This window comes from Corylus avellana, chromosome ca10, assembly GCF_901000735.1.
Source record: "Corylus avellana chromosome ca10, CavTom2PMs-1.0".
NCBI lineage: Eukaryota > Viridiplantae > Streptophyta > Magnoliopsida > Fagales > Betulaceae > Corylus > Corylus avellana.
In genome coordinates this window covers 16,620,688-16,633,883 of record NC_081550.1, presented here as the reverse complement: position 1 = coordinate 16,633,883, position 13,196 = coordinate 16,620,688, and the positions used below count along the sequence as shown (strand labels likewise).

The 13,196-nt window shown below is 35.3% G+C and overlaps 1 protein-coding gene across 3 annotated transcripts; it reads left to right on the top strand.

Moving 5' to 3' along the window:
- Window positions 1-500: 500 nt before the first annotated feature.
- Window positions 501-12,888, top strand: LOC132164222 (DNA repair protein RAD51 homolog 2). 3 transcript variants are annotated; one of them, XR_009438359.1, is made up of 15 exons: window positions 501-631; window positions 990-1,103; window positions 1,247-1,399; window positions 2,427-2,530; window positions 2,641-2,704; window positions 2,801-2,856; window positions 3,868-3,948; window positions 5,387-5,446; window positions 5,547-5,638; window positions 5,706-5,825; window positions 9,130-9,273; window positions 9,635-9,702; window positions 10,412-10,467; window positions 10,586-10,701; window positions 12,649-12,888. XR_009438359.1 is itself a non-coding variant. In XM_059574681.1 (13 exons), the coding sequence occupies exons 1-12, from the start codon at window positions 548-550 to the stop codon at window positions 9,676-9,678; spliced, it is 1,116 nt and encodes a 371-aa protein (XP_059430664.1). In that variant the 5' UTR covers window positions 501-547; the 3' UTR covers window positions 9,679-9,702; window positions 12,649-12,888. The 3 variants fall into 3 exon arrangements, 2 of the variants coding, with proteins under 2 accessions (XP_059430664.1, XP_059430665.1); XM_059574681.1 differs by lacking the exons at window positions 10,412-10,467; window positions 10,586-10,701; XM_059574682.1 differs by lacking the exons at window positions 501-631; window positions 10,412-10,467; window positions 10,586-10,701 and having other exon boundaries at window positions 1,014-1,103; window positions 1,237-1,399.
- The last annotated feature ends 308 nt before the right edge of the window (window positions 12,889-13,196 follow it).

The window sequence follows — 13,196 nt, the reverse complement described above, 5'->3', positions numbered from 1 at the left end:
ATAGATGAAGAGTAACAAAATTACAATATTTGAAAGTTAAATTTACAATTAACTAATATGTACTGTTTGAATTCAAGTTATCTAATTTGTACTATTTGAATTCAAACTGATAAGGATAGAACTTTCAGTTGTGCTAAGACTTTGAATGACTTGTGAGCTGTGGATAATGATGTGTTTCAATAATATGGACTCCACGCAAGTCAATGGTAGACTCCACAAATTTAATGGTTGATCTATTGAGTTTGTAAGATAATATAAAAAAAATATGAAAACATTATTGACACCAAACATTTCTCTTTTCAAAAACAAAATAATCTTAACGAAATTTTGATTTAAAATATATTGTGGGCCAAGGCAAGGATATCATAGCAGGCCCATCAGCCCCGTAAAATTTGGGCTTAAAGAGAGCAAAGCGCGGGTCCGTCACGTTTTCTCTCCCACGAACAGATTTTCTTTATCGCTTCTCAAATTTTCATTGAAAAAAAAGAATGGGTTAGGTTTTCATATTTGGCGGGAAAGCACAAGAAGGAGAGTGAGAGTGAGAGAAATGGCGAACATGGTAATCAGCGAGATGGGGCTGCCCAAGTGGATCGCCAACATATTCGCCGCTCGTAACATCATCACCGCCAAGGTAAACTACCAAATCTCAAACCTCCTCATTTCCTCTTAGCTTATTAACTGACACAGTTTCGAATTGTATTGTTAAAGAAAGAATTTATATTACTATTTTTTTTTAATTCATCTATTTTTTTTATTTTTAATTTCTGGTGTAAAGTTCAACGTGTTCATGGTCCTGATTGATGAATTTATAGTAAAGGTTATTACAGGTCTAATTTTTTCAGCCAAATTGGTAGGAAAAACAAAAGAATCAAAACAAATTGGCATTATTGGAAGCTGAATTCAGCTATAGTTTTGACTTTGCAATGAATTTGATGACAATGTTTCTAATAAGGTATGTGGATGAATTACATTTACGCTGTTTGCTTCAGGAAGCGTTGTCTTTAACTGAATTTGAGTTGATGGAGTTTTTGGATGTGGGGTTGGCAGAAGTAACATCTGCAGTAGCGCACATCAGTGAAATCGTGTGTCCACCATATCAAACAGTAAGCATAAAACCTTGGATTTTCGATTTATTTATAGTGGCAGGTCAGTTGGCTCAACTGTGCACTATATTTCTTTTATTGTCTTTAAAAAAGAAAAAAGAAAAATTGAGTTTCTCAGAGGTGCTGGATTTAGTTGTTTCTAGGCATTATCGCTGATGGAGCAGCGGGTTCAAAATGAGCACTTGGCCGGCCATCTTCCCACGCGTCTGAAAGGATTAGACGAAGCCTTATGCGGTGGAATACCATTTGGTGTTTTGACAGAGTTGGTTGGTCCAGCAGGAATTGGCAAAACACAAGTAATACTCTTTCATAAGTACCGTATTTACTCTCAATTTGGGTGTGGGTGTACCTGGGGATCTTATCATGATGTATGCATCTTTTTGAATCCATACATACTTTGTAGTTGGAATTTGAGTTTTACATCATATATCGTAGCAAGGGAAATCTCTATCAGATGACTATTGGGAGAAAGCCACACGTTCATGGGATGCTCAGATCTTAATACATAGAGGCATCTTTGACTTATAAGAGTATCCAATATCTTCTTCCACTATGACATGTCTACTTAATTAGCATAAAAGAACATCCTTTTTAACATATCTACATGACAATGATCATTTTAAATTTTATATCCTTTGTTAAAAACATCTTTCAAAGACAGTAAAGATTATTGGTTCCTCTTGAATTGCTGTGAGGAAAGGAAAAAGTCTGAAAATAATTTGGATCCTGGTGATGATGTAGTATATAATGACCTTTAATTTCACTGAGGATCCTGTCCTACAGTTAATTGATGGAAGAGAACCTGCATTGCCCCCTCAGTAGTTGTGATTTAAGGCTAGCTTGATTTTAGTTGAGCTATGGATGCTAGTGGTTCATCCCTTCAAGCTTAAGGTAAAACATATCAAAGCAATTATTTTGGGTCCCATGTTACACATTTCCATGCACACATCATGTTGGGAACAAGCTTCGGCAACTGATCATTCAATAATAATAACAATAATAATAATGATGAATATAATAAATTGCAGAGCCTTTACTAGCATTCAATTTCCTTTCCTTCTTTTAGCACCTGCTTACGATGAAAATAAATGATCAGTTTTGCTTAGGCAATTGAGAGTTTTTTTTGGCTATTTTGTGAAAAAATTCATCTTGGGGAAAAGCCATCTCTTATTTTACTCATTTGATAAGTGGGATGTTTCATTTGAGGGATACAATTTGAGCTTGCAGTCTGTGCATGACATAGTTAACTCTATAATCTTTTGTGGGAACTATCTAGCTTGGTTGGTTGAGTTTTCAGCTGTAGTTTTCTTGATCAAATTGCAGTTTTGCTTAAAGCTCTCTTTATTGGCTTCTCTACCTGCAAGTTATGGAGGCTTAGATGGTCGTGTAATATATATTGATGTAGAATCAAAATTTAGCTCAAGAAGGTACTTAACCACATCTTTAAGACATCACTCCTTTGAGGTGTATGTGTCTTCCTTACAAATTTTCAATAAGAAGATCAATAATTTCAAGTCACGAAATTTGCTTCTTTCAGGATGATAGAAATTGGAATGAAAAGTTTCCCGGAAATATTTCTCAAGAAAGGGATGGCGCAGGAGGCATGCTTGATTTTCACTAAATTCTTTCCCCTTCTTAATTTTCACTTCCTAGCATCACTTTGGTTAACTGGAGATTATATTTCTCTCTATATTCAGATGGGTGGTAGAATCCTTGTTTTGCATCCAACATCACTTTCTGAGTTCACAGAGAGGTAAGACTTTATTTTTCTAAGGCCTTAGAAAAGACAGATTATGACTGAAACTTCAGGGAGGATTGATTGGTGATAAGATGAGAATTCATATGGATTGCAAGTCATGCATGATGAATACCAGGATCTCTCCAGTTTGGAATGTTGATATGATTTGATTTCATGTGGATAAGGTGGGGGAGGAAAAAAAAGAAAGAAGATGAATGTTGCTGCCAGTGCTTTGAAATGAACGTTGGGTTTAAGAATGGAAAAATTAAGCAGTATTTCTGCAACTGTCTCAAACTAGTTAGGATTATGCTTGGGTGACCTGAGTATCGTTTTTCTCTTAAATACAACTGAAGCCTAATTGAAATGGCCCAAGAAGCCAGTAGTAGTATTGCTGCTCTACTGCATGTCTTCCAATTAACCTAATACATTCTGCAACTATACATTGTGATATTTTACATCATTAAGTCCTGACTTGATACATACTGCACCAAAGCCCCAGAAACAATGCCAAAAAAAAAAAACCTCTTTAAAATTCTCTACAATCTACAGAAAACATGCATATGTTGAGAGTTGTAACTGAACTTCCTGAGGGACTGCTATCAGTGGAGTTTTTGTGGAACAAAACTGCATCTGGGCAGTGCTATAAGTCTATATTTGCTTTTGAGGAACTGATGGACTTGCTAGAAATGTCTCAGGTTCACTGGGGGTCTCTGAGATCTGGTATCCTACCAGTTGAGGGTTAAGTTCTTACTCTTCTTCAGTTTTGCGCATTATTGCAATCCTTTTTTTCCCCAATATCTAACTTAAATGGTCTGAATGTACTATCTAGCAATTAGATGATACAAAATGGAAGGTGTGTTACTGTTTATCAAATATTGCATTTTTTACTTTCTATATACGTTTGTTGTCCTACATTCCCTGGTTACCGTATAGTCATTTATCCTAGCAACTTGCATTTTCTTATTAACTAATTAAAAGACCGCTGAAATTGATTGATGGATCATATGTTATTCATATTGTTACCAGTCTGCAACAAATCAAGGTTTCACTCCTCCAACATCAAGTGAAGTTGCTAGTCATTGATAGCATGGCTGCTCTTGTTTCAGGGTAAGAATTCTTTAGTAATCAACCACCTGGTTTTACTATGTGTTGCTCTTCAGCATTACTATTCTAATCAGCATTTCTTTCTCTGTTTTAGGATAAGAATTATTTTGCCTGTATCCTGCAATTTTTGCTTGTCCACTTCTAAGAGCATTCACATTGGTTTATGTATATTTTTTTGCAAAATGGCTAATCAAAACCCACTTTCTCTAGTTTAGCTAATGAGTTTTAAAAGACACCATACATCCAATTATCTTTTTATTTTTTTTTTAAATTTTTAAATTTTTAATTTTTTTTTTTATCTATATCATTTAAATTTAGTTTTTATTTTTTTTTTAATAAGGATTGTATTTTTCTTAAAGATCCTATTTTTCAACTTTTGGGAAAAAAGAGATGTGGAGAGAGAAATAGTAGGAGAAAATTTTGGAAAAAGAGAGATGTGGAAGAGAAATAGTAGGAGAAAATTTTGGGAAAAGAGAGATTTGGAGAGAGAAATAGTATATTAATGAGATGGATGTGTGAACGGTGCCCGCTACATGTGGTGGTGAATTGTTCACAAATGCAAAAAAAATGTATTTTGCATTTGAGATGCATAATCCAATGTAGAAGGTTTTTTAGTATTTTGCGTATCTATTTTAGATAAAAGTAAGAAATGGCTAAGCCATTGTGAGTGCTCTAAGCAATGTTATGCCTGACCAAACACCACTCCCCCATCCCCCCCCATTCCGTAGATTTATGAGTAACTTGTGTTCTCAAAGAAGGCTAGTTATGGAACTAGTATTGTTCATGCTAACACTTTAGCAAGCGGTAGCTTGTGTATTCCTTTAATATAAAAATAGATTAGCAAAATTTTCTCAGTTGATTGCATATGTGGAAGCTATAAGTGAGAGACAGTCATATTCTCATGTTCTAATGAAATTGTGTCCTATTTTTCTTCTTTGAAGGTTCTGGCGTTTTAAACTGATACACCCACAAACCAAAAAAGGCTATACATTGAGGCCATTTCATGATGAAATGTGCAAACATGTTTATGTCTTTAGATAATTGAAAGAACTGTCTCCATGTTAATTTTTGACAGAAGAACTTCTTTTCTCACATCACTAATATATCCATGATTTTGTTCTGAAAAGGTCATATGCTAGTTGTAATGTGTTCCCCTGCAACGTATCAGGGGTATCCAATTTTAATTTCCTTGGGGTTTGTGAATGCCATTGTCAAAATTCCCAGCATATGCCCCGTTGCACAGAAATGAAGGTGTTCATGCATGTGCTCCACTCTTCCACTTGGGTTGGCTTCATTCTTCCTTTTGCCCTCCGTCCTATTTTTTCAAATCTCTTCCATTGTTTCTATAGATATATTTGCAAAATATACAATGGTCATGCATCATGCATTATCGGGTTGGCTGTGATTAGTATATAATCAGTGGTCACTCTACATTGTTCAGGGAATATGAGCAGGGGGCGCCCAGGCAACATGCATTGGGTTGGCATGTTTCTTTCATTAAGTAAGAATCAAATTGTCTTAATTCCTATGTTACGGAACTTCTTTGCTATAGGTGATTGTCTTTTCTGCTTGAATGAAGCTTCTTTTTGTTTAATATCTAGGTCACTTGCTGAATTTTCACGAATTCCTATTGTGGTGACAAATCAAGTGAGATCTCAAAGCCGTGATGACGCATGCCAGTATTCTTTTCAAGGTTGGATGGCATAATCAAATTTCAAAAGTTCCTCCAGTGTATTACAAATATAGATTTTTTTGTGCAGTGCAAAGGTGGGATGATACCAAAGAGGATCGCACGAGATATGATTCTCATCTTGTTGCTGCTTTGGGAGTTCACTGGGCTCATGCTGTGACAATTCGACTTGTGCTTGAATCTAAATCAGGTTGGTACTACACGTGCTATTTTTGAAAAATCCTATGAGCTTGACCCGCCATTAAGTTGGAATCTACCTTTAATGTGCATGCTATTAGAATAAAATGTAAAAAAACAGACAGTCCAATGAGCCTGACCTGCCATTCAGTTTGTTTGATTGGAATGTATTGCTTCCTTATCTGCTGAAGATAGCATGTTTAATATAAGAGTGGATTTGGTTCTCTTCAACTTTAGTTGCAAACAAAACATGGGTTACTTTTGTTTCGATGTAACATGTTTTTTGAAGAAATATATATATAATGCCCTTGACGAGACAAAGGCGATAGTTATCGCGATTATCCACTTGGCGCTACTACTATTGTCTTACATTATTGCAACGGAAACATGCCATAAAATTTTCTCTTGTGAAACCACAAACTCACCTAATTATAAACATGACCAGAGCAACAGACGTGCATAACTTTCATAACATAACATATATACAATACTGTTCATGTCCTCAAGTGTTAGGAATTTTACAAAAACTGTACATTACCAAAAGGGGCGTGTAAGCCCGCCTAACCATTGACCACAAAAGCTAGCTTCCCTTCTTGGAACCCAAAAGTAGACCCCACCGTACTATGGGTCATACTTTACGTACCCATCTGCCTCTTATGCGGCTATAGCTGTAAAATAAACATATTACAAGTAGAACTGAGAGTCCACAACTTAGTAAGTAAACATATCCAATCAAATGTGTGTGATGTGAGCCTTTGTTTCATTAAATCCTCTCTCTCATTCTACCGAAAACCTTTAAACATCAAATGTCATTTTGCAAAAGTTTGGTGAAGACTTTTCCTTTAAACATATTTTTTGACTTTCAAAATACAAAAGTAACTTGAGGAAATTCCTTTAAGGTAAACACCAATACTTTCATTTTCCAGTAAAACCTGGAGTCTTTGCTTTAGCTTAAAGCATCAGACTGTGCATACGACTATAAAACATAATACAATACATAGCGAATATTGAAGTTAATAGATAACCGTATCACTATTGAATATTATATTTAAATCAAAACGTGCTAAACATTTTATCATAACCATATACACATACTTATTTGCATTCCCATGTCGTTCTTTATTTCCATTATTCCCTTTAAATTCTTTTCCTTAAAACCTTTGCCAAACAATTTCAACATACTTTTACCATCATGAAACTACATAACAAGTAGGGCTCATTCCACTATTAAATCCATGCATGCTTTATTATCTACTTTCATATATTGGTAAAAAAAAATTACAATAATGCATTTAATCAAATCAAATCATTTCATATAAATCGTGCTTTGATACCGTTGGTAAGATAGTTTACTTACTACTTTTGCTTAATCCCTTGCTAATGCGTTTCTGATTCATCCTCACTTTCGTATGCATTACGTTATTACTTTACATTAGATTTCTATCCTTTCTTAGAACCCTAAAAAGTTCCCCAACCCCTAACGGTCCCTTTTTTCCTTAGGAAACCCTAACTCAGTCTGTTTTGGAGTATTTCGTTCGAACTATCGTTCAAATAAAATCCTTCACATACTGGCCAAATCTCATTCGAACGAGATCATTTGTCCGAATTTGTTCTACATGAACCTCAACTGAAACTTTTCTCATCACCAATCTCTTTTTTCTCCCCATATAACCCTAATAAACTGAATGCATGGCTTAAAATACCGACTTTCAAAATTAAAAATTCTTCTTTTGTTCAAAACTTTAAATTCAACCCTTTTCCTCTAAACTTCCAACATAACTTCAAACACTAATCAAAACTCCATTGCTTCCATTTTACACCTTTTGAAATCGCAACCTGAACATTGACAACTTCTTACAACCTCACAAAATGACAATGAAAGTAACAACAATTAACTAAATCACAACACCAATTAGAGTGCATGGAGATAAATATGTGAAAACTCACACTTGGAGCTTTTCTTCACGATTTCTCCTTCCCCTCACCCTCCTTGCACAAACCCCTCACTTTCTCACTTCGGATCACTCTAAAACTCAAGAGAAAACACTCCCTTGCAAGCCTCTCGGTTTTCTGAATGAAGAGAAGCAAAAATTTTCAGTTGCGCTGTCTTAAATAGACAAATTTCTTCGATTACCGTACATCTTGTTCAAACGAGAGTAGGGTTCGTTCAAGCGAAATTGTATTAAATGCACGTCAAGTTAGCGTCCTGCCTCGCCTAATGCCCCACATGGAGATGCGTTGTCGTTCGAACGAGACTCCATTTCTTTCAAACGAATGTGTTTGTTTGCTTTTCTCGCGCGTTTCCCTTTGACAAGTGAAGGCGCTATGTCTTTTGAACTTTGAACCAGATTCCATTTCTATTAAACGAGAGTGTGTTTATTTGTTTTTCCTAGCGAGTCCCTCAACTGATACATGGAAAACGTGATGGTTTCTTTCGAGCAGGAGTGTTTTTTTTTTTTTTTCATGTGTCCTTACTGACATGTGGAAGACGCTTTTTCGTTCAAACCACACCTAATTCGTTCGAATAAAACCTTCTAGTTATGAATTTCTTCCATGTTTCCATCCTGTTTTCTCACCATTATGATCTAACGCCTATGGCATTTGTAGTATCTGACCTACCGTTGCTCATGACGTGTATTTTATTCATTTTCTTTAAGCTCCAAAATTTTCTATTTTATTGCCGGTTGTTACAATATACATACATATGTACGTATGCATATATGAAGGGATGAATGATTTCAAGTATGGATGTCTCTAACAAATAACAAGCTCTAGGGAATATTTTTTTATGAAAAAGTACAAGTACAGTAGTATTAATATGAGAGGCGTAAAATAACTTACACCTCTTGAGAACCGTAAGTCATTTTACACTTTAAATACCTCTCATTGACAAATGTTTTTCATCTGCACCAAAAACACTGGAAAATATGGGAAAAACAAATTTGGGAAAAATTTCTACGTCGAAACAAATGGAGCCTTAGAGATTTGGCTTTAAGTTTGTACTTATTTTGTGCATATAAGGTGTGTTGCCTCCTTTTCTCTTCTCCTTTTGTAATAAGTTTAATGATTTGTCAGAAAATACTAGAAAAGATCAATGTTTATATCTTTTAAATTTGTATGATTCTGCTCATAGCTGGAATTAGAAATCAAATAGAATTTCAAGACTGCAAATTGCGAAATGTCCTCCAAGAGAAGTCAATTTGTTGACTACTAGGCTATCTAAATTAACTTTTATAGAGTATGATAGCATGTGAACACTATGGATTTTACCTCTCTTTTTTCATGCTTGAAATTCTTAATTTTATTTTCTCTTGCAGGTCAGAGGTTTATCAAGGTGGCAAAATCTCCAATATCACCACCTCTGGCTTTCCCTTTTAACATAACTTCATCAGGGATGTCATTGCTAAGTGATGGTGGATTTGAACTGACAGGGCCAGATATAAACACAATTCACTGTCAAGGTTTGTCACTGAGACTTTGTTGTTGGGTGAACCTGCAGAATAATTTTAATTGGACACCCAAGACTATGAGTGCAACTTTCAAAATGTGGATCACTTTAAACTTTAAAGTGTCCAGCATTTAGTGATTTTTGTTATTGGCTGTGATCTCCGCTAGAAAAACCTTTTAACAATTGATAAAGTTAAAAAAAAATCAAGGTTTGACAATTGATAAAGTTTTTTTTTTAAAAAATCAGTTTACTCTTGTCAGAAACGAGTGTCCTTTATTTAAGATGCTGTTGTATGAAAATTTGATATTTATCAGTTTTATTTTTGCGGGTTTAATTAATAGATCAAGTCTCTGAACAATGAAAAAAAAATGCAGGCCACAACGACATCATCAATTTCGTCGGGGAAAGCTTGCAGTGATCAATCAGGCTGAAAGCTCCCCTGGTAAAATTTTAAACTCTTTCTAGGTTAATACTATAGAGAAAAAGAGCAATTCACCTTGGCTATTTTAGGTTCATGGTACCCTTTTTTTTCAAGTAAATTGCTCGTGGGATGGATTTTTTTCAGATGATATTATGCATACAAAAGTATTGTGAATCTCTATAATTTGCTTATCATTAAAGTATACTTTTAACTATATTAGATGATTAGCAAGAAAATTGCATCACACTATATTCATGGTTATTGGCAAAAGGTTTTATCTGTATAATACTGTTGTACAATATACCTTCATCTTATGCCAACTCATTTATCATCCTTGATGACTCATTGAAGGGAAGGAAGGTTATTACAGGGATTATACAAATGGTTAGACAGATCAACTCAAAAATAATACTATTGCAAATATAATATAACCCTTCTAGGTATAAATTATTATAAAAAGAATAATGAGAAGAATCATTATCTAGAAGTTGCATGTTGCTATTTTGTCAATAATTGTATACATTATGCCACACTAATGAGTAATGACTGCCCAGCAAACGTTTTGAACCTTGACTTTGGCATTATCCATCACCAATCACATCACACCTCAAACTTTTCTATTCTTCGGTAGCCTCCACCCTATCTTGATGTGAGATATGTTAGACTGAGGAGAATAGGATAAGCTTAGGATGTGGGAAAATGTTGAATTTGATGTACCTACTCATGACAGGCGGCATTATAATACAATCGAATACTCTGGAGATATCACAATCACAATACCAATGGGTAGGTTAAGGCGAGGTGCACGTTGCCTTTCTTTTTTTTATTTACATGATGCGAGATATCTGCAGGTTTCAAAATAATAAGAATCATTGTCTGAATATATCTAACACAATCTACCTAGCTATGCTGGCGATCCTGTTGATATGGGCCGAAAGTTGGGAGAAGCCCACACCTGCCACCCATGTCAGTTTAAGCCTGAGCAAAAGTTTGGTGTCGTTTGTTGAGTAATCTTAGAAGGTAAATGTTACACGCATTCTCACTTCTACATTTCCAACTTCACACTCTCTCACATGGCATTAAAAATCATAGTTGGATTCAAAATTTAATAGTAATTCAATCTAAAATTTAATGATAATTTTTAATGGTACTTCAAGAGTGCATTTGAGAGTGGGAGTATATGTAGCATTTCTTGAGAAGAGAAAATTGGATTTATTTAGACAATGTTGCTTAAACGGCATTAGAATGGGTGTCATTTGGAAAGTTTGTTTTTCTTTCTAAGGTGAATAAACATGAATCTTAGGCTTGCAAAGTTGCCACTGCAATAAACGGTAACAAAAATGTGTCCCGTCACATGGCACGGCTAAAAAAATGTGTCCTTGCAATCATCTGCACTGTGTAATTAGGCAGACAATTGTAAAATGCCCCATTATGAGCTTTTTACGTATGCGTCCGGATAGGTTGCAATCGAGTAGTGATTTAGTGAACACCGGCGTTCATGAACAGTGTGCACGCCAGTGCTCATATATTATAAAATATTATTAAAATAATATTTAAATAGTAAAAAAAATAATAATAATATATGAACACCGGCGTGCACACTGTTTATGCATGCCGGTGTTCACTAAATCACCACTCAGTTGCAATCTAAGCAGGGGATTGCAGCCAATTTTGATTCAGCTCGTGGTGCAGTAAATGGCAATAGAAATGGGTGAGCTCAAAGCTTGTTGGGCCAGATCTACTCAATATATATATTGAAGGCCTTTCCAATCAACCCGCTCACTTGAGCATCACCATTCAGCAGCGTGTGGAATAAGCTGAGGCCAAGGAGGTGATTGATCAGAAGGAAGCAAGTTGTGATTATAGAAGTGCAGATATTGTACAAACTTTTATTATTGCTTTATTTAGTGGAGTATCCATGCTTAGCTTTGATGCTAATACTAAAAGAAACAAATGCATAGAAAGGTGAGATAAGGATCGGCCAGTCCTCGTTAAGTTCAAAGAAGGAAAATAGAGAGCTAGGTAGTGGCAACTTTTGAAAATCCTATGGGAAAAGCAATTGACAGCACATAGGCCAGTTGATTGTTATAAACTAGGAGTTATAGCAAGTTGAGCAGAAAACAAAGGCAAAACAAAAAATTAAAAGTTAAAAACAAATTTTGGGCTAGTGGATAATGATCTCCAGATGAAGACAGACTTTCGGTGAATGGTTTCCCCCGACCAGAACGTGGCACCAAGTTTGGTAGGAGATAAATTAAAGGTTTAAATTTGGAAGGGAAGGAGGAGTAATGAATGGAGAGAATTTCGAGTTCCAAACAAATCACTTATTTTAAACCTTTTAAAACTATGGTGGTTTTACTTTCTCACCCATTTTGGTTTCTTTTATACCCTTGTCTCTCATAACATAATTCTTATTGTGTTAGGTCACATCCCTTGGAAAACTAAAGGTGTGTGAGAAAAAGAAAAAGAAAAAGAAAAAACCAATAGCATTACTCTTTTATGAACGGAGCAAGAGAACAAATGTGATGATAATTAAGTTGCTGGCATTGGCCTTCTTGATTGGCAGGAGGGAGAGAGTCATTACCCTTTGTGGATATTATAAAGAAATCATGCTTGCAATGGTGCACATGTCATTAGGAAGCCATCTAGCATAAGTATGTTGATTACTCAAGCTATCCCCAATCAATATATATATATATATATAGAGAGAGAGAGAGAGAGAGAGAGGAAAGGATATTGATCGACATTATTACATTCAGAGTCGATGCATTTGATTGTCAACCAGCTCAAAGGGTTGGATTGCATTGGGTGGTGGGCATTTTTGTACTTGCATGCACAGGAAGAATAGTATTTTTAAAGCTTTGTTGTAGAGAGCCTGAGATGTTTTAAATAAGAATTTCTTAGCATGCACTCCATCGAGATTCATTCGAGGACAAAAAACCCCTCAAGCTTGTTTATTCTTTGTAGGAACCGAGGAAAGGATGCTTTTTAAATGTGAACTCTGTTGCTTCCTGCTTTTCATCTCCTAAAGAAGACAACAGAAGAAGTAGTCTACAACCTTCCAGTTGGGTTTCTTAAACAAGAAAAAATACTTGGAGATGCCGCCAAAGATTTGGTTGGTTTTTAAGGTTTCTTTCCTTTTCTCTCTTTTTAGCTTTTGAGTATCATACCATTTCTTTGGATACATGCATTGGATTACTCTCTCTCTCTCTCTCTCTGTGTATATATATATATATATATATATGAATTATTATATATATTGTTTGTATAGCTGGTTTTGTGTGTTTGAGATGCGAATCATCCACTGACTCTGAGCGACCAGCCTGACATGGGATGAATAAAACAAATGCAGAAAAAATGATTATGAAAGCTTGTCTGAAGTGTCTTTGAACCTGCCAAGCTTTTAGAGGCCAACTAGGATAAAACCTTAAATTAATTAATTATAGATTAATCTGGATTGCGTTCTGATTCGGTTCTAATGACTCCTTGTACTTGTTTGTTATTGGTTATGGCAT

Excerpts from the sequence above, each read along its gene's own strand:
- LOC132164222 (XM_059574681.1), top strand. The coding sequence starts at position 548 with ATGGCGAACATGGTAATCAGCGAGATGGGGCTGCCCAAGTGGATCGCC. Across the intron at positions 2,531-2,640 it reads TCAAAATTTAGCTCAAGAAG|GATGATAGAAATTGGAATGA; the intron begins GTACTTAACCAC and ends TGCTTCTTTCAG. Across the intron at positions 2,705-2,800 it reads AGAAAGGGATGGCGCAGGAG|ATGGGTGGTAGAATCCTTGT; the intron begins GCATGCTTGATT and ends CTCTATATTCAG.